Genomic DNA, 22,087 nt, shown 5'->3' on the forward strand with positions numbered 1-22,087 from the left:
GTTTTTGAAGATGGTCTTCTCAAGAGCCCCCCTTGAGGGAGTCTGGTGATTTCTGACTGTGCTTTGGAAGACGGTTAAGTGCTTTCATCCTTCTGGTGTAAATGATGCCCTAATTCAATAGAGGAAAATGAGAGGCATTATGCTTTGATGAAAACGAATAATCATTGTATGGTTTGAGAGCCAAGGATTACTCATATGTCCTTTACTCTGACTGCTTTTTTGGCAGAGGTAGCTTATCCCATGCAACTCCTTGCATCAGCGTCCTGTTCAACTAAATAACAATGCTACTTGAGTTCTTTCCTTAGGAATAACAAAGCTTTTGCTATGATAAAAAATAAAGTGTTGTTATTGTTACATGTTAAATAATTATATAAATGCCATTTTTCCCTACAACAAAAAAGTCTCTCAAGGTAGTTGGCTTAGGCTCCAGTGTATTTTTAAACCTACCGTATTTTTCGCTCTATAAGACGCACTTTTTCCCTTCCAAAAAGTATGGGGAAATGTGTGTGCATCTTATGGAGCGAATGCAGGCTGCGCGGCTAAGCCAGAAGCTAGAACAGCGAGAGGGAGCGCTGCCTCTTGCTGTTCTAGCTTCTGGCTTAGCCCTTCTGTCCCTTCCCCCATCTCCCAGAAAAGCGCCCAAGAGCCGTGCTCCCTTTAAAGAGCCACGCAGAGCATGTGTGCGGCTCTTGGGGGCTTTTCCCTTGGGGCTGCCCTTCTCCCGCCTCGGGGAAAAGCCTGCAAGCGCCACACACACGCTCCGCGTGGCTCTTGAAAGCGAGCGCTGAGCAGAGCCTGGGATGCATACAGGCTATGCTCAGCGCTCCCTTTAAAGAATATTTTTTTCCTTGCATTCCCCCTTGCATTCTTGAAAAGTTCCATTCTCATTATTAAAAGAATTGATGATTTTTAAATAACCTTTTGAAAAGTCACACATTTTCTGTTAAGCAGTTTTGTAGTGCCATTCCCTAACAATCTGTACTCTAGAAATGCTTTGCAGAGATATAAACTTGCTTTAGCGGTGTGCAGCCTTAAAGGCACTCCTACCTGTGGTTGGCTTCTGATATTTCTATGTGACTGCTGAAACACAGCAAAAACAAACTCTTGAATGTTTCAACAGGAAATGTGGTAGGAAGTGGGGTAACACACTAATAGATGTATAAAAATGAGCATGAAAAACGTCAAATGTTTTCTGTCTCCTACCTCCATGATAACAGAATCACAAATATGGGAGTGGTTAAGTCATAACCCCCAACTGCCACACAGAGAGTTCTGATTGCTAGGAATAAAAAGGTTTAGAAGGTTCCCCTCCTTCATTATAGTTAGTCTGAGAATTCTTCTTCCTTATTCCAGGAGGAAAAGTGTGATGGTGAGTTTTTCACCTTCTAAAATGCTGCCATGGAGACAAAGAGGGTTTCCCCCACCTTTGCGATCAGATATAAACAGTTTCCTTCAGGGAATTTATGTCAATGCTTGTTTTTAGCTGCTATGCTTGTTTTTAGCTATGTCACAGAAATCCAAAATTAGATTATTTTCCAGCACAAAAGAACATGAATGTGCAAGGCGTTAATGATCATGGCTCATCAGAAACTGCCACAATACTCATGGGTGATTGTTCAAGTTAACAACCCTGCCACGTAGTGTTAAAAATTATATGTACAAAATATACATCCAGTGAAACCAGAAGTACAGATCCCATTGAAGTGAGGCAGTCTTGTACAATACTGAGAACTGCACAGCCTCTGCAAAATAGCAAACTCCACCTTAATAAAAGGAGCATCCTGTTGTCTGCTGGAATGTTGTTTGAAGTGCCCTCCAAATTAGTTTCCATGAAAGTCCATTGTTGTTCTTCGAACCAGTTTGTCAAGGTAGATATTAAGATAGCATTTATTTGTTTTTAAAGAAATGATCTGCAACGATAAAGAGAATTTAATGAAGTTTTGGTTGCTCTTTCCTTATTGCATGTATTAATAACCACAATCTTTTTTAAACACATCCCCTACTGCAGCTTCAGTTATCTTCTGTGTGCTTATTTGCAACCAAGTCTGGCCAACAATTAGACCACAGCGCCATCCGCGAATCCCCATGATGGGTCCCATCTCCTGCCAACCTTGCAGTTTGAAAGCACGCAGTGCAAGTAGATAAATACCGTATTTTTCGCTCTATAACACGCACCCGACCATAACACGCATGTAGTTTTTAGAGGAGGAAAATCCATAGGCATGCCACCCGTAGGCATTCCCTCCATAACACGCACAGACATTTCCCCTTACTTTTTAGGAGGAAAAAAGTGAGTGTTATGGTGCAAAAAATACAGTAGGTTCCGCTCTGGTGGGAAGGTAGACGTCATTTCCATGCGCTGCTCTGGTTTGCTGGTCATGCTGGCCACATGACCCGGAAGCTGTACGCAGGCTCCCTTGGCCAGTAAAGCAAGATGAGCGCCGCAACCCCAGAGTCGTTCATGACTGGAGCTAACGGTCAGGGGTCCCTTTACGTTTACCTTTTATGTCCAACAATTAATTTAACTGAAAGATAATTTGCTAGTACTGCACTAAGTATTTATTGTAAATATTACTTATTGTACCTCTTGTAAATATTTTCTCCTTAGGGCATTCACTATGTAGCAGAGATTCTTATCAAAATGTGTTCTAGGACTTCTAGGTGAATGATGGGCAACCTTCTCAGAAAAAAACATATTACCCATTGCTACCATTTCCCCCCTGTGGTGTCCAACTGTGTTGGGTCTTTTCTGGGTCACATTATCAGCTTAACCAGAGCAATAGCAAGGCCCATCATACTAATCTGGGGCTGTTGCAAATTATGTGTTCACCTTAGAAATTGCCCTAGAATCCTCTTATAAGACACCAGGGAGTGACCTTGACAAGATGATGGGGAAGGGCTTCTCGGAAGGTAAAATGTTTGAAAACCATGGGTGTACAACATAAGCATGGCACTTTGCTCTTTGACATATTAAAACACTATTATTATTAAAACATAACATTATTTTCATGGCTACAGAAGTAACCAGAAATAACTTGAAAAATCATAGCTACCCGAAAAGCTGAAATATGCTTAATGGTGTGCAAAACATGCTCATCATAATTTGGAATGTGCTGAGTCTTCTAAGTATTTTTTAGAGAAGTCTTATAAAAAGCTTAGACTTCTGACAAGAATTCTCCAAAGCCTGAGAAGATACAGCCAGATCCAGAACCACAAAGCTGGTAATGGTAGAGATGCTATAGTTCGTCAGCTTTCCTTCTCTCTCTCCCCTACCGCTCCTTCCCAAATGTATCATTTTAAAACATTTAGAAGAGATAAAGTCCTTGGATTTCTCTCATACTCTTCTTTCTTTAAATAACTTGTTACTGGTGTCACCAAAGCTCAGTTCCTGCACCTCTTAGGTGGTCTCCATTGCCATTATAAGAAAACAAGGGAGGCATTCATTGTGAGTTCCAACCCCTCTTTTTCAAGAAAAACAGCACTGGTAACAGCTATGTTAATTCTGGTATCACTAAATTTAGATTTTCTGGAGATGACATCTTTAAAGGCAGGGCTTTCATATTCACTTGTTACTCCAATTCAAAAGAGAGGTTTTCAGTAGGATGATGAAAGATGAAGCTCCACAAGCAGACACTGTCTTTGGTGTGCAGGCAGAACATGGCACCTTTTTGCTCCAGATTAATTAATGCAGAACAGTTGCCACTGCTTTGATACTTGCAAACACCAGTCACTCTTCCATGCATGTTGAAGTTGTTAACAATGCTCTTATGATGTCTCATTCTTAGGCAAAAATTGGGATTTGACTGCCGCCCTGAGTGACTATGAGCAGCTTAGGCAGGTTCATACAGCTAATCTGCCACAAGCGTTCAACGAAGGGAAGTATCCTAAGCCGCAGCAGGAAACGGATCCTTCCCAACAGGTGAACAAGAGTGAACGACCATCACTTCAAAGACAGGATGACATTGCTCAAGGTAAAGTGCTTCTAGCTCAGACTTTGATTGGCTAGCTGCTGTTGTAGGTTTTCTGTTACCTAACACAGGTAAAAGGTTTACTACTGAGATGCCAAAAAATAAAACAGGCAGGCCCACTCCAAAACTATCCTGCCCTTGAATACCTTCATAGATTCAGCGTTTGCAACATACAAGTTTGTCAAAACTATGGATGTTAGGTTTTCATATTGTTGGACACATGTTGTAAGATAGGACTCTCTTTTTCTCCATTACCAAAGAGTTTCAGATTTCTGCCAAAGAGAGGGTGGGCATAAAAACTCAGAGCAAACTATTATGTAAGCTAGCGATTACAAAAGACATTTACTAGCTTCTGATGCCATTTACTGGGGTATTAATAGGAACAACTTTTATTTATATGAGCCTAATTGGTTTATATAAGTAGAATCCTGACTTTTTTTCTATCAACAAAAAAGCAGCAGTAGTGGTCTTTAACAATAGTACTACTAATAATTATTTATATAGTTATATTTATTAAATGCCTGTTGGTGTTAAGGGTATTTTATAAAAAATAGTGAAATTCAACTCGGCTGGTATGTGTAAAATCTACTCAAAGCCAATTTTTTTTAATTGGGGAAGAAAAGAAAGAGGGATTCTTTAGAAGCTGAAGTGAAGAATTCACATGCTTTTGTAAAGATAAAAAATTTAGAAGTGGAAACCGAGTGTCACAGTGAGAAGCCCACCATAGCAAAGGGTTAATTCACTACCTTAATATACAGTGGTACCTCGGGTTAAGTACTTAATTCGTTCCAGAGGTCCATTCTTAACCTGAAACTGTTCTTAACCCGAAGCACCACTTTAGCTAATGGGGCCTCCCGCTGCTGCCGCGCCGCCGGAGCACGATTTCTGTTCTCATCCTAAGCAAAGTTCTTAACCTGAAGCACTATTTCTGGGCTAGCGGAGTGTGTAACCTGAAGCGTATGTAACCTCAAGCGTCTGTAACCCGAGGTACCACTGTACACTGCTAGGATTCCCAAACAGCAGGCAAGGTCTGAGTGAACATGGGAACTTTAGAGCAGGGATGGGGGACCTTTGACTCTCCAGATGTTGGACTCTGGCTCCCATCATCCTATATTACTGGCTCTGCTCATATTGGGAGATGGAGCCCAACAACAGCTGGAGGGGGTGCAGCTATGGAGTCAGAGGCAACTGAGAATTCCTAGACCGACAGGCAACTTTGCACTAAAAAAAATGGCACTAGACGGTGTTTATGCCATGGGCTTTCAGATCCTTGTGAATAAAAATCAGTTGAGCAGGCTCAGAGCTTTTCACTAGAAAAGGTCACACAACACTTGCTGTGGATAAGATGCGATGTACAGTATTTTCTGATAGTCATGTATGTGCCGATGTCATCCGAGTCCACAGCACCAGGCAAAAAAACAGAACCTGCCTTCAGATTTGAGCACGATTGTTACTTCTACTCAACTGTTTGTAGATTAAAGCCAGCTTTGGTCTATTTGATGTTGTGCTGGGGTGCCAGAGAGTGACTTTGTGATGAATTTTATTTGATCTGTTAGGAAAGTTGAAAGTGAATTACTGAATAATTATTTAATATATTTCATGATCAGCTAGCACCTATTTCTTCCAGAAAATCATGATAACTCTGAAGCCAGATTTTGCAGAAGCAGACGTCTTTCACTGTCTTCTATAAAAACAGGATCCTGACTAACAAGTGACATTTCAAGGGAGCAGCTTCTCAGGACTTCCACTTTGGCTTCCTGGGAGGTGGGGGACTTCAGGACTTGTGTACTGATTTTCCACTGCAATTTATTCCAGACTGGAGCTGTGACATATGCAGTATACTCTCAGGGAGCAGAAAGAAAGTGATGATTCATCATAAACTTGGGACTAGGTTACAGGAGAGACTGCATTCGCCTGTTCAGACCTGCTTGGTTGCTGATGTAATCTGAGGAGGTCTTCTTAGTGCTGCTGCAAGCCTTTGAAATTTGTATTGTGGCCACCCAGAGCATGGTCTTTAAACCTGCAGTGTAGAATGCTCTACCCCTTGCAATAAGGCATTCACTGATATTCCAGTTTCTTTCCATTTCACACAAACCTATAGCTGTTGATGATGTATTTTGTGATATCTTACTGGTCACTATGAAGTTTTAGCTGTATTTTATGCTGTTTTATTTTGGTTGTAGGCATTGTATACATGCCTACATGTTAGAGTATACATTGTATACTCTAACATTGTATAGTCCTTTTAATAAAACAGTCCTTTTAATAAACCTACAATCAAAGGTCACGGGGTTCTATTTCATCTTGACTTGAGAGCAAGAATATAGCACAGATGAGAGAAGAGATCGTTGTCTCCATCAGGGTAAAAGTACTTTGGGCACTTGCTAGGGAGTAAGCCCCATCAAGCTCATTTACTTCTGAGTAAAAACATTTAGAATTGCTTTGCTTGTCTCATCCCCCCCCCTTTCTTTTGTTCCTGCACAGAAAAGAGGCTGTCTAGAGGAATTTCTCATGCCAGTTCAGCCATAGTCTCCCTTGCGCGGTCCCATGTGGCCAGTGAATGCAACAATGAACATTTCCCTTTGGAGATGCCCATCTACACATTCCAGCTCCCTGACCTTAGTGTTTACAGTGAAGACTTCAGAAGCTTCATTGAGCGGGACTTGATTGAGCAAGCAACCATGGCCGCTCTGGAACAAGCTGGTGAGTAAATACTTAAGACAAGAGAGTCTGGCTTGTTTGGTCTTCTTGTTTGTGTACCACTCTTTTAAGCCCATATTATTGTTGGAGCTGATTGCTTACATCTTAGACACATACGCAATACTGTAGAGTTGGTGAAAGTAGAAAACAAAGACAACTAAAATGGTGAAGGGGCTAGATCACCTTTGCTACATGTAAAGGGTATAGAGATTGAATTTTTTTATTTTGACAAGAGAGTAATAGAGCCAAGGAGTGTGAGAAAGAAATGTGAATGTATGAAGACAGTGGGGAGATAGAGTTTCTTTCTCTTCCTTGCCCCCTCTCTCAGAATTTAAAAGTTGCCCAGTGAATCAGATTGACAGTTAGGACAGACAAGGGGAGGTGTTTCTTCACACAATGATTAGCACATTCCTAATGTTCTGTGGCGGGTGGCGCTGTGGTCTAAACCACTGAACCCAGGGTTTGCCAATCAGAAGGTCGGCGGTTCGAATCCCGGCGATGGGGTGAGCTCCCATTGCTCAGTCCCAGCTCCTGCCCACCTAGCAGTTCAAAAGCACGTCAAAGTGCAAGTAGATAAATAGGTACCGCTCTGGTGGGAAGGTAAATGGCGTTTTTGTGTGCACTTCTCTGGTTCACCAGAAGCGGCTTAGTCATTCTGGCCACATGACCCAGAAGCTGCCTGCAGACAAATGCTGGCTCCCTCAGCCTATAGAGCGAGATGAGTGTTGCAACCCCAGAGTCGTCTGCGACTGGACCTAACGATCAGGGGTACCTTTACCTTTAACATTCTGTGGATTGGCAGAAAAGGATCAGTGTTGCTTGATTTCCCCCTTCCCTCCCCTGTCAGAATATTAAGATGTCACTCAGGAACACAACACAAAGTCTGCCTTGCAAACCACAGTCTGTGAAATGGCAGTTGATGGGTGCCAACTGTATATGCTGCGTTTAGGTAGCATGGCATCTTGGGAATTCTTTGTAGGCTGATTTTGAGTGCTGTGTGGCTGATTGGCCTCATATACAATTTCTTAATAATATTGTATGTGGTGTAACCCAACAATTCAGATGGCTTAAAAAAGATTAAACAAATGTGTTTTATATGACAGCAGAAATAAGAAATCTCTGAAATAACTGCAGTAGCATGCAGGTTGGCTAGTTCAGTCAGGGCCATCACAAATTGCCTCAATTCAGAATGACTAATGATATATATATTGTTCAGTTGTTGTTAGCCATGATAACTGTGAATAGAAACTTCATTTTCAGTGGAACAGCGTACCTTGGAGTACTGGATGGGCCACTCCAGTGGGTGGCCATTGCCTTCACACCCTATTTGTCCCCAAAGTGCCCCCCACCCAATTGAAAATTGCCAGTGGTCTCGACAGACCGCTTAATGGTTTTTCTGCCTGTTGTAGCCATTGCAGTGGGCTGTGCTTGATGCTGTATGGTTTTTAATTGTATTTCTATTGCTTCTTTTGTTTCCTGCATTTCATTTTAGTGTAATGCAATTTGCAATCTATAGAATTCAAGCTGCAATACAATGCAATTTAAGGAATTAAAAACAATAGAAATACAATGTAAAAATTGATGTGAATATATAATGTGGACATGCAGTGGATGACTTGAATGAAGATTGTGAACCACTGCTGGCCCACATACCACCTTTTGGGAATGCCTGCTTTAGAGCTTCTGTGGTGACTATTGGAGTAAGAAAATTCTTATGCTCCTGCAACCTCACTGTAGAAGAATATCTAAATATTTTAATTAGATAGAATAATAGATTAAAAGGCTTTTATATAATCTATATATATCTATGTTGTTCTGCTGTCTCAGCAAAGTCTCAGCATGCCATAGCAGCAGGCATTGGCAACACCCCTGCACTCTCCATCCCCAGAATAATTCTTGAATACATAGGGACTGTTTATTGAAAGTCCAGCCTAGGGCAACTTTCAACAGATGAAGATGATGGAGACAGGATGGATTCCTGCACAGCTGATGAGTTCCTCAATTCCCATCATTATTATCTGGATAGATTCCAGTCAGCTTTGAATAATGTCAATGGTATATGTTGGTCTTTGCTTAGAAGATGACCTACGATTGTGAGGTCTCCTTCATAATTTAGGGTTTATATGTAAAGTGCTAACTTACTGAAGATCCGCTTCTGCCAGTTCACAGAACTGATGGCATTTTAACTCCCATTATGAATGTGAAACAATGCGTCATGTAAACCACAGCCTGCACAGAGATTCTTGATGTTTCTGCCTATGTATTTTGCATGGCATAATGGGATATGTAGTTTGCGTGAACGACACAACTCTGAATGTTATTGTGCATATGTAGGACCATCAAGGCCACTCTCCACTGTTCTGAAGAGTCATCTGGGGCAAGTGGGGGCTGTAAAGGATTCAGCCTGAATCCAAACCCAGGTCAGCATTTTTCCTGTTGAGTTCGGGTGTTATTCTGAACCCCAGGGCCAAACCAGCCTCAAGGGTAGTAAGCCGCCTCCACTCCTGTTTCTGTCCAGTCAGCCTGAGCCAAGAGATAATCAGGTTGTACACTGGACATCCCCAAGATTCCAAGGAGCAAGAGCTTCGTTGAGTATTTGTTGTCATCAGTGCCGGATTTACGTATAAGCTAAACAATCTATAGCTTAGGGCCCCACTCTCTTGGGGACCCCCCAAAAAATTAAAGGAAAAAAGCTGGAAGTACGGTACATTTCCAATTGTATTTCATTTCAACAATTACTTTGATAAAATACACATTTTGTTATGTGCAAATGGCTTTAGATACCTATTAGGTCCATAAATTACCATATACTGTAGCATATATTAAACAAAAAACAGTGACAATTTGTTGTTGACAAAGGACAGCTGGACATATAAAGAGCCCCATTACTTTATATGTCCAGCTGTTGTCATGTTTATGCTTTTAAAATTGGGAAGATTTGCTATAATGTAAGTGCCACCATTTACAACTTTGAAACCATTTTTGCTAAGTCAAAGAAGGAATCGACATTGCTGGTATGACCTCTTTGGAAAACTATTTCTTAACACAAGAGAATTGTGCTTTATATTGACTCCGAAATGTAACAGGCAGCCCACCTTAGATTTGTTTTCTTAGCTATTACCTTATTCACTATAAAGCTCATATCAAGAAATGTATAGATTTTATATGGATTGTATACGTCTCCTTTATGCAGCACCCTTGATTTTTCTTACCACACCTACATTATTGTCAAAATCTTCTGCATGGTGCAGGTGATAGTCTGTTATTTCACCATGCCTGCAAGAAAGGAGCTGCTAAAAATGAGGATATGTTACTTCCAGTTTTATCACTCCCAAAGGCAGCCCAGCCCACTTTAAATTATGCTTCCCCTGTGCACTCTTGATTTAGATTTCATAAGAATGGTTAGGCATGTGAAGTGTGTGCCAGCTGCTGCTTGTTGAATACACGTGGCGATTACCAAGTGTTTTTAATAACCCAACCTATTAATATAGCTACAATTTATATGCTTTTTTGGATATAGGGAAAATAGACTTCCAGTAGGATCTGAAATTCTCCTGGGTTTAAGTATAGCCACACATTTTCATGTTATAGGTTGCTTTAGCCTAATTTCAGTTTATTGCGACCACAACCATTGATTACAGTTGAAAAGATTAAGCTATTTGTTTTTAATATCAACAGGACTCCAAAGTGCTTAATGTTGGCAGTGTCCTTACATTTTAAATTAATTTTCATTTTTCAGGTCGTCTTAACTGGTGGTCCACAGTGTGTACAAGTTGTAAACGCCTTCTCCCACTGGCAACCACAGGGGACGGCAACTGCCTCTTGCATGCGGCTTCCCTAGGTAGGTCTTCTGGTAAATAATGCATTCTGAAAGAATAGGACAACTCTCTATCTTGCTTACAATGCTTAGATTCAATCTTTCTCCTTCAGAAGGATTGAAAGAACCTCACTTGAACAAGACGTGGACCCCATGGTGTACAAACACAATGTTGGGGGATCTCCTCTTATCCACGTTAGCAAATGATATCATGATTATAGTGACTATTTGGACTAGGTTCTGTGAGATCTGAGTACTCATCTCTGGTCGTCCATAGACTTGCTGAAAGCAACACCGGACCTCTCAGCTTCAGTTTTCTGTTTCACAGAGCAGTTTTAAGGATCAGTGAGATAAGGACACATTAGTTTTCTTTAAATTTGAAGATAGAACTGGGCTACGTTGAAATAAAAAGGTGTTCTACACACACACACACACACACACACACACACACACGTTACATTGGATATGTCACTGGTCAGTACAATTTTATGGCTGACAGGTGCTACACCACTTTGCTGGCACTGATGAAGGTACAGTAGCAAATTAATTTTTTAACCTGTGGGACCAGCATTTGATATTCATAAAGTAGTTACCTGATGCGGACAAATATTCCATTTATTCTAATAAGATTGTGTCAAGAACAGAATTGCAGGCAGAGGCCTGAATCTTCTAAAATATTTATCATAGAATTTCAAAGTTGGAAGGGACACCAGTGGTCATCTAGTCCATCCTCTTGGACTAGAATTAAAGCTAAAGAATCCCTGACAGATGACCATCCAGCCCTCACTGAAACACCTCCAACAAAGGAGAGTGGAGTCTGTTCCACTCTTAAACAGGTGCGAAAGTCAGCAAGTTCTTCCAAATGTTTAGTAGGAATCACATTTCTTGTCCGTTCTTAAACCAAAACCGTTCTTAAACTGAGGCGCGCTTTCCCTAATGAGGCCTCCCACCACCGGTGACCTTCCACAGTTCGGATTCCGTTCTTAGACCGAGGTGGACACCAGGACGCTATTTCCAGTTTTGCGGAGTTTGTAAACAAAATTGTTCATAAACAGGGCTGTCATTAAACCGAGGTGCCGCTGTAATTTGAATCCATTAGTTTGGGTCCTATCCTCTGGAGCAGAAGAAAACAACCTTGCTCTATCTTCCATGTGTCAGCCCTTCAAATATTTGAAGATGGCTGTCACATCACTTCTCAGTCTTTTCTTCTCCAGGCTGCTCCTAAGGCACGGTTCCCAGACCCTTTATCATCTTGGTCACCCTCTTCTGCACCTGTTTCTGCTTGTCAGTATCCACCTTATATTCAACTTATAATTCAAGTGGACTTCATGTCTGTTTTCTCTCATTGCTTTTTTGCTATTAGTGTAAAATGTAGCCCTATGATCATTAACAACAGAAAAAAGGAAAAGAAAGTAAGAAAAAAAAGAAAGAAAAAAAAGAAAGTAGATTTCAAGTTGCAGAAGAAACATGTTTGTCACACCAACTGCATTCTTAATGAAGAGGCTGTTTGTCATGTCCTCTCCCCTGCCCCCAGTGCCTGTGGAAACTTCTACTGCCAGAAATGCTGGTAACATGGAGGCTGCTCCCAGCACATACCCCTGCATCACAACATGTAGGATGACACCACAGGACCTCAAAGACTGCCCCACCGCCAGGCCTGAGGCATCCTTACAGGCAGTTCAGTCCCCCTTATGCTCCTTCCATCCATTGTTTTGGAGCACACAACATACACAGGGAAGGAAGGGGAAGGCACATGGCATGGAGCCCTGAGCAAGAGACCTGCAGAGAGTACCCACAGCCCCCCCCCCCGAGACAAGCATTCCAGACTTTAACCCAAGCAGCCATGGTGAAGGGCCAGGACACACAACAATGCCAGACACAAATTGACCCCGGCTTAAAGAAAGACATTCTTTGGTAAAGCAGCAATCAGAATATTATTTATATTTGAATTAAAATAATTTCAGTGCATTAAACACAAATAATTTGCTGATTTTTAAGCTTGCAAGCCTGTGGCTGGTAGTATTTTTAGGATTCAAATATAGCAAATTCAAGTTCTTTTATAATGAACTTGGATTCCAGGGGATATTCATCCCTCTCTTGTGCGAGTCAGCCAGCCCTTAGGTTTTTGGGTCATTATTTCTAAAACAGTCAAAAGAGCCCCCAGTGATCATTAGTCATTCAAGGCCCACCAATAGAACTCCAAATTTCTGAGGCTAAAATCAAGAACATTTGTTTCCTTCCGGCAAAGTTGTGCATCAGGCAACTCAACTCTTCCATTGTTTCTAAAGAACATTTCTTAAAACTTGCTTTGAATTCAGTATTGCCCTATACGTGGTACCTCGCAAGACGAATGCCTCGCAAGACAAAAAACTCGCTAGACGAAAGGGTTTTTGGTTTTTTGAGTTGCTTCGCAAGACGATTTTCCCTATGGGCTTGCTTCGCAAGACGGAAACGTCTTGCAAGTTTGTTTCCTTTTTCTTAACACCGTTAATACAGTTGCGACTTGACTTTGAGGAGCAACTCATAGAACGCGGTGTGGTAGCCTTTTTTGAGGTTTTTAAAGACTTTGGTGATTTTTGAAGCTTTTCCAAAACTTCCCCGACACCGTGCTTCGCAAGACGAAAAAAATCGCAAGACGACAAAACTCGCGGAACGAATTAATTTCGTCTTGCGAGGCACCACTGTATTAACTTATTTAATGTTTGCACCTATTATTTGAAATGCTTAAACATAATCAAAGGGAATTAAACTCCAGTTAGGAGAACCATGCAAATGATTACACCTAAGCCTTAATTCCTCTTCATGTGTGTTTTGTGCTATTCCTGTTTTCATACTTGCTCCTGTCACACTACTTTTTTGCATTTAGGAATGTGGGGGTTTCATGACCGGGACCTTGTATTACGGAAAGCACTTTACACAATGATGCGAAGTGGTGCTGAAAGGGAAGCCCTGAAGAGAAGATGGAGGTGGCAGCAGACACAGCAGAATAAAGAGGTTTGTACAATATCAAGAATTGATCAATCTTAATTTGAAGCCATACTCACTATGGCTTCCTCATAGAGTCCCTTATTAGTGCCTGATGCTTGTGACAGAATGCTAAAGAAGGACTTGGAGCATGGACAGAGTGCTTTCCCCATCCACTGGATATCTTCAGTTAGTCCTCATAATCCATGGGGGGGGGGGAATGATTTGCAGGACAGCCCATTACCTTGCATCTTTCACTTAACAGTGAGACACTTAATTTATACTTAATTTATACCACTCAACTTTCAGTATCAGAAATGTTCCCTCTCTGTTCTGTTCTAAATTATTTTGTATGATGTCATTGTGCTGTTTAAACAAACATTTTGAGAAGAACATTTTGTTAAACACTTGGTGCAAATAGGCATTTTTGCACAGCAAAGTCTGGTTTGACAACCATTGGAAGTCTGAGACACTGACAACACAATTCTATGCATGTTTCCTAGGATATCAGTATCACTATATGTAGCAGGACTTACTCCCAGTAGTGGAGCATAGGATAGCAGATTCCACACATGCACACACAATTTAACCTTTTTTATTCTGCCCTCCTTCCAGAAGAATATTTGTAAGAGAAACCAAATAAGATTGTTTCTATGAAAACTTAATTCAAAGTGGGATGGCTTACTTTGGTCATTAAAAGCAGCTGAATTAATGTATATTTGGGGGGGAAGGGATACTGCAAATGAGCCTTAGCAATTGTGCTCTCAGGTTCCAGAGGACTTGGGAGCCAGTGTGGTGTAGTGGTTAAGAGTGGTAGTCTCGTTATCTGGGGAACCGGGTTCGATTCCCCGCTCCTCCACATGCAGCTGCTGGGTGACCTTGGGCTAGTCACACTTCTCTGAAGTCTCTCAGCCCCACTCACCTCACAGAGTGTTTGTTGTGGGAGAGGAAGGGAAAGGAGAATGTCAGCCGCTTTGAGACTCCTGAAGGGGAGTGAAAGGCGGGATATCAAATCCAAACTCTTCTTCTTCTTCTTGTGCATACGTGAGTTCAGAGATCTTTTAACTCAAGAAATAAAGATACAAATCAAGGCACAATGTATACAGTTGTCTCCTTGTTTCTTGACCTGCCTTCTCCTCTCTCTCCTAGTCAGGGTTAGTTTACACAGAAGAAGAATGGGAGCGGGAATGGAATGAGCTGCTCAAACTGGCTTCGAGTGAACCACGAACTCACTTCAGCAAAAATGGAGGCACTGGAGGCGGGTAAGTCGGGGTTGCCCTGTTCCTTTTCTGATTTACTAACCTACCATGACACAATTTGTGATATAATAGGTAGGAAAGGAAAGTTTTGTATCATCAAATCCTGCTTCCAGAAACGTATTGGGAGTTACAGGATGTGTTCCTATTGGCAGAAGTGATATGTTGTAGTTGATAAATGTCCAGTAAACTGAATACACCTAAATATTGTAGCCGTTTCTAATAAGAGTAGAAGCACCTTGCCTAAGATGAGGGTAGTGTTAAGAAAACAAGATGACTTAGGGATTCATAAAATTATGAATAGCATGAAGAAAATAGGTAGAAAAATATCATAATAAAACTTGCATAATATACAACAGAGGCCCCCTTCAAGCAGCTGCTTGCTCCACGGCCCAACAGGCAGCAAAACAAACACAGCACTAAATGGAGGATTTCCATGTTTCTTTGCCTGTCCCCACCTTTTTAAAAAGTTCCACAAGCCTGCTGACAGGCAGAAAAATGTGCGGCAGGCAATTCCTGCGCTTCTTCCACTATTCCAACACGCATGTTTTTTAAAAGCCTCTCAAGAAACTGCCTGTGAAATGCTCCACATGGCTGACAGGCAGCTAACAGGTGAATTCTGTGAATATTCACATGATTGTATTTCCATATGAGAAAATGCTTCACCTGTTGAATTTCTGCCTGCCATACAGCTGTCAAAGAATCCTGTTTTCCCCTAATGCCAACCCTAAACCAAAGCATAGGTTGCCATGCTATACCCACTTACTAGGGATTTAGTCCCTTTTAAAACAAATATACTTAGGAGAAGACATGCATACCACTGTACTATAAGTCCTCACCTGCACTACACCCCCACATAATTGTGGGAACTGTTGTTTGTTAAGAGTGCTGAGAGTTGGTAGGAGGCTTCTGTTCTCTTCGCAGAGCTCCAGTTGCCACAGTTCCTTGGGAAGAGGCACTGGCTGCTGAAGCACTCTGGAATATTCTTTGTGGTATGAGACAGTGAATTACTAATGAGGGTCTTTAGCCCCTGCAGAGCCAGAGACATGCCCAAACCTTTCCCCAAAGATTTTTTCATTTGTCCATTTTGGGGAAGAGGGATTCTTTAACACCCACCTGTACTTACTTTGTAGCAGTATTTGCAGAAAATAACTTTTAGGGACAACCTGATCTCAGATGAACTCACCACAGGAAAGATGCCTTCTATTTGCTAGGAGAAAAGGAAGGGGAAACTACAGAGATTTTGAAGACTGGGAAATACAAGGGAAACAGAAAAAGCACACTAAAGAGAAGGTGGAAAGAGCAGCTGTTTAAGACACCAGGGATTCCTATTTCCTGGTGTCCAAAAAAGTCACTCATTAGTCACAGCTGTGACATCACTCATTTTAACCAATACTGACAGAAAGAAACAGCTGAGCTAGCTCATTTCACATAAAATGCTAAGAAGGGTACCTCTAAATTATGCTTCATAACTTTGTTTCTTTGAGGCCAAGAGACATATTTTTTAAACATTATGAAAACTCAGAGTCTGAAGACCCTGCAGGGGTGTCAGTGAAGGGCATGGTGCCCATGACCACAGAGCTGGTGACCACAGATGTAAATAATTTTAGTTTCTCTCTCTGTGGGGTTGTGTGTGTTAAAAAATAATAATACTGTGCTGCTTTTGCATTTACTTAATCTGCACTACTTTTGTATTCAGGTCCTTATTAGTAGTTCTTGCAACCTCATTCTGTCCTTCTCAGGCGGTTTATGCCTCATGCTTTTGCACAGCTCAGTGTACTCCAATTAGAGATGTGCTGAGATGTATTTGCCAAAATAAAAGAGCTCAGTCATTGAAGAAGTCACTTTTGACAGCTTTGCTTCTCTGGAAATCAAAACAAAAGTACCCATCCAACTAATAAATATTTTAGATGTCCAATAGCACAGTTTTCAATGTGCAAATCAATCCTCCTTACGTGGAGCTGCCAGTCACCAGGGTGGGATGTTGGCTTCCCCCCACCGCCACCGCCCAGCCACTGCCAGACCTTTCTAGATCATGATCTGCAGGTAGTATCTCTTACACAAATGTGAAAGGATGATGACTTTAGTAAATATAGCATGAAATTAAAAGACCATTCTAAAAGCAGCCCAGTGGCTTAGAGCAATGGGGGGGGGGGGAGTCCTGGCCACACATTATTTTCTGGGAATAAACCTCAACTGGTGAGAGTCTCATGGACTTACATCTCCACCCCCTTATGCAGGGGTCAGCAAACTTACTGCGCCTCAGGCTGGTGTCTCCAGCGCCGATCGCATGGCGGGCCAGAGGGCGGGGTAGTGCGTGCCCATACGTGTGCGCACACGCCATTTCCAGCGCACTTCTGGGTCGGAGGAGCACCGGAAATAGCTTGTGCGCATGTGCACGGGCCTCCTCTGACCCGGATGTGCACCAGAAATAACTCTTGTGCGTGCACAAATTACACATGCACACAAGCTATTTCTGGTGCTCCTCCGACCCGGAAGTGGGCAGCCGCACAGCACAGTGCCGGTAAGAGCGGGCGGCGGGGGTCGCCGTGAGCCAGATAAACGAGTCCCTCAGGCCTTATCCAGCCCGCAGGCCTTAGTTTGGGGACCCTGCTCTTATGCTTTTCCATATGGTGTGGAGAATGTAAATAGTGAACTATTCTGTACCTTGTTCATTTGAGTTTAGGAACGTTCTGACCCTGGAATGCTTCCCTAGACTGAAAGGATTGCAGGGCACCCAAGGAGAGCCCAAGGTCAAATAAAATTTGGTGCGGCCAATTCATGTGGTGGTTTCTCCTGAGCTCTGGGCTGGAGGAAGGTGCAAGGGAGCCTGAGATTAGAATAGGGTTGAGATTTCTCCCCAGAGAGTTAACAGCTGATGAGGGCTTGACAGTGGCAACCTAACTGGAAACCATTGTAATGTTTCTGGGTCCAACAAAAGGCACCAATAATAAGGAGTAGCTTTATAAAAGAAGCTTTATTCAGAGGAGGCTCTAAGACCTTCTGGTAGAATTGAAACTCAAGGCCTAAGGAGCTGCCCAGTTCATGTGATTCCGGGGAAGTCCTCAAATTTCCAAGGCTTAACACTGACGGAGTGTCAACAAATTCCGAGCTCTGCCATTTCCCATATTTCTACTGAAAACCTAGAGAGAGCTGAGCAGCACTTCAAGTAAGGATTTTGTTTGAAATATCATTGATCAGCAAATTAGAATATTTCCTACTTTGTGCAAAATTCACAAATTTGCATTTGGATGTAATTTTTTTCACTGGAGCTTTTTCTGTGACAGAACTGAACTTTAACTTACAAATAACTTTTGTAACTTAACTGGAAGATGGTAACCACATGCATAATTTACTTTAAACCTCTTTTCTCCCAGTGGCAACACTCTGGTTTTGCTTAAAGCAGGGACAAATAAACTTTTTAAACTCAGTGACCACATTGGAGACCATGTGCTATCTCTCTGTTTACTTATGGTGAGGCAAGATGGGGAAGCTTCCTAGAACAATGTCCCTTTCCATCTGTCAAGCCAGCATCCTTCTTTCTAGAGACCAGGTAAAGTCTGTGGCCAGATTGGGATTTTGGTTTGGCACCACCCAGTGGTCAATAGGCAACATTGCAGGCTTGAATAATAATAATGATGATGATGAATTAAAACAGGAAGCTGTCATCTAAGCTCCTCTCTGCTTCTTCAGTTTTTAAAATTTGCATCACAGAAAGCAGTCATTTCTTCCTGAGACTCCTGGTGTTCTCCTTTCAGGCTGGTTATTTCCTTGCTTCTTCTGCCTTTTGCTGAACTTCTCTATGTGTTTAGCCTCATCAGCACTCCTTCTCCCAGTCGGATGTTTTCCTGGTCATTTTTTGAGGCCTGTTCAGTTGTTGGTTTCTTTATCTGCAACCTCTTGAGTCGCTGTCTTGTCCTTTGCTTTGCTGACTTCAGTCATAGTAGATTCTGTATCCCCTCCTCCCCGCCCAGCTCCAGCCCCAGCCATTTGCTCAGTACAGCTAAGGTTTTTCAAACCACTACTCATCAGTCAGTTACCCAAGTTTTTCTGCTAACGATCAGTAAACAAAACAGCTTCTTTGCCTGCATTTAAATGGAAAGGCACAGACGAAATCCACACTCTCCCACCAGGAGCAGATAGCAGCAGCAAAATTACAGTGTGTAAAGGCAATAGACATTTTTACAGCTAGCTCTGCTTCCACTCAAGATTTGGCTACAGCCCTCCCCAGCTCAGTTAAATGGCAGCACCCACCACTTACAGCTATGGCAGATCTTCCCAGTTTGCTACCTCTCCTGCCCACTCGCCAAGGGAGTTCTATGCAGAGCATCTCAGAGCCAGATCAGGTGTGAGCTGAGGCAGTTTCACCCCAATGCCTCGCAGGGCCGGAGCCAAGGCAGCTTGTTCCTCGCTTTCAACATTGTGATGTTGGGCTGGTGATCCATCGTGATGTTGTAAAGCTAACATCCCCCAGCCCTGGTGACAAGTCTTCTCACAACATCATTTCCATTCCTACAAGCCAAAGTACTCCTGTCAAGACTCAAGGTCCACCAGAGTTGGGGGTTTTTGGTCCTCCCAGCCCACTAGAACAGGCAGTGTGGAGGACTCAAAGAAAATCAACAGTCTTGCTCCTGCAATGCCCAACAGAACAAACCCTCTCTCAGCAATGTGGGCACGATCCTCCCACATTTGGCAGCAGACCATGGCAGCCCTATGGTTGCTGGACATTTTCTGCAGTGGTCTCCACCTGGAATTAACCTGAACTCCACACAATTCTTACTGTCTCCAGTCTCATCAGATCCCCACAAGAGGAATGTACTTCTGGATGCTTTAACAGCTGCCACCAGAGTCCACCTGAGCTGTCAGCTGCTGTTTATTCTGATGCGCCTCATCACTTGTCTACTTTTTCTAATAGTTTCTCCATTATACTTCTCTACCTTTCCTACCAGAGAGTCTCAGTGAATTTTTAAAGCATCCTTTCTGTTGAAATCCATCTCCATGCTATACTAGTCACCTCACTTTCTGGCTTGTTGCTTAAGAACTGAAAAGGGAAGAAGCTAAGACGACAGCTTCCTGTTTGAATTGTTTATTTTATTTTTTGCAATCTTGCTTTGTTGCCTGTTGACTGTTGGGCTTCGCCAAACCTAAATCCCAATCTGGCAGTAGCTTTTATAGGATCCAGAAATACCTTTCATGGTACGTATAACAGGTTTTCTCTTTTAAATCTGACTGTTCCTTCAGAAAAGCCTTTTCAGTATCATACCAGCCACAACTAATGTGCACACCCGCCGCCTATGATTCTCCTCTAAAATCTTACTTGCTGCTCATGTGTCAGTGCTTGACCTCTCCCTTTTACCTCTACCTCTGCCTTGCTTGGCTAATAAAAGGGCAAAAGTAGGTATGATTTGAGAAATCAATGAACAGGATCTCTTACCTTTTCTGTAAGATCAGGGCTACTGTGGGACAGCATTGGTGCTGTGGCATGGGCCACGGGTTCTTCTTCCATTGTCCTCTGCAGCATATTTCTCAAAATTGCCACCCAAAGCTGCTGTTTGCCCAGTGGGGGGGGGGCATAAGGGTACCTGCTTTCCAACAGTGTAAGTGCACTAATTCTATTTGCAGATCAAGGTTTTGATCTGAATTGCGGGGCTCCTCATACATTTTTTTTCATATACTTGCTCAACAATGGAAATGAAATTAGTCTACACTGGGTTGGGCTTTTCTCTATTAGCTACCCCTAAAGCTGTCCATGTGTGTGTTGCTTGGGGGGGGGCGGTGGCCCCTACATATGGAATTGATTCTGCAACCCGTTCCTTGCCGGGATCCAAGGTGAAAATCTGTGGTGTGGGGATAGAAATGGGAGCCCTCAGCCCTTGCCTCTTTTTGGGAAGAGAACATTCCAAGAACCCTTCTGAGCCAGAACCTCCCAGTTATTTCACTGTGCTGTTGCCAAGGACAATTTGCATGATGCCCTTTGAATTATAGATGAGCCAGTTTTCTTTGGTGCCAGAACAAACTTGAAGCATTCAAAGTTGTGTCAGCTTCAAAGCAAACTGTTTTAAAAAGAGGAAATAATGGGTTCTGAGCTAGACTGGGCTGCTGCTGGTTGCATCTTAGGTTATTTATTTATTTATTTATTATTTTGCAAGCAAACATGTTCTCTCTTGAAAAGAAAAATACAAACATTGTTAACTTTCAGAGTTCTGAAGAATTAAATCAGGAAATATACAATGACACAAAACTGTCAGCAAAGTTTCCTGGTGGGAAGTTCCCAAAGTGCCACTAGCGAGGTTTATTTACAGGTAGCATAAGGCATCCAATCCAGTCATTTCATTGCTAACCAGTTAGATGCCGGAGAAGGTGTGGTGATAACCCCCTGTTGCTTCCCGCAGTATCTGGCAGTCAGAAATCCTGCATAAATCATGCATCTATGTTCACTTGTTGGGTGGTGGTGTCTGAATGAGCCATCACTGATCAAACACTACAGCTAGAACTTTCACATCACCTCAAACATAATGTTTCTTAGCAGAGTGAGTTCACACATTCAGTTGTCAGCTAGCAAGTGATGAATAACCAAGAGACGTACAGCCCCGTGTGAACCAGCCCTGCCTCTTAACACAGAAATGCCATTCTTGGTGTGACTTGAGAGTGTCAGCAGTAAGTGTGCGCTAAGGCTTCGTGACTAAGCACATCCTAAAGGATATGAGGGACGTGGGTGGCGCTGTGGGTTAAACCACAGAGCCTAGGACTTGCCGATCAGAAGGTTGGCGGTTCAAGTCCCTGCGACGGGGTGAGCTCCCGTTGCTCGGTCCCTGCTCCTGCCAACCTAGCAGTTCGGAAGCATCTCAAAGTGCAAGTAGATAAATAGGCACCACTCTGGCGGGATGGTAAACGATGTTTCCATGCGCTGCTCTGGTTCACCAGAAGTGGCTTAGTCATGCTGGCCACATGACCCGGAAGCTGTACGCCGGCTCCCTCAGCCAGTAAAGCGAGATGAGTGCCACAACCCCAGAGTTGGCCACGACTGGACCTAATGGTCAGGGGTCCCTTTACCTTTACCTTTAAGAGATATGAAAGCTGAAATTCTTAAGGTGCTATTCTTGTTCCAAAGGGAACTTGACATATAACTTGACTTTGAAAAAATGTTTGTTGCAGAAACAAAGATTGATGCAAAGCAGGAACCACATGAAATGTTATGGCTGTGGCATGAAGTCTGCTCCACATGGAACTGTTGCTTTGGCAGCAGGTGTGCCACAATCCTCAGTTTAACCTGAGAGCAACTTTTCAGACTAGGTTATATATTTGGATGTAGATAACTAGATTGCAATATACACAGAGTGCAGCAATGGAGAAGGGGGGCGGAGCACACATGCAGCGCTGCT

The 22,087-nt window shown here is 42.6% G+C and overlaps 1 protein-coding gene across 3 annotated transcripts in view; it reads left to right on the forward strand.

Annotated features, from left to right (window-relative positions):
- OTUD7A (OTU deubiquitinase 7A) overlaps nucleotides 1-22,087 on the forward strand; it is a 129,678-nt gene that overhangs the window by 73,460 nt on the left and 34,131 nt on the right. For all 3 annotated transcript variants that reach the window (XM_080980707.1, XM_080980706.1, XM_080980708.1), the window contains 5 exons: nucleotides 3,786-3,971; nucleotides 6,453-6,671; nucleotides 10,408-10,509; nucleotides 13,352-13,479; nucleotides 14,599-14,711. In XM_080980707.1, coding sequence (XP_080836833.1) covers nucleotides 3,786-3,971; nucleotides 6,453-6,671; nucleotides 10,408-10,509; nucleotides 13,352-13,479; nucleotides 14,599-14,711 — 748 coding nt within the window. The remainder of the gene's footprint in view (nucleotides 1-3,785; nucleotides 3,972-6,452; nucleotides 6,672-10,407; nucleotides 10,510-13,351; nucleotides 13,480-14,598; nucleotides 14,712-22,087) is intronic.

This window comes from Podarcis pityusensis (genome assembly GCF_964106645.2).
Source record: "Podarcis pityusensis genome assembly, chromosome: 14".
In the NCBI taxonomy this organism is placed as follows: domain Eukaryota; kingdom Metazoa; phylum Chordata; class Lepidosauria; order Squamata; family Lacertidae; genus Podarcis; species Podarcis pityusensis.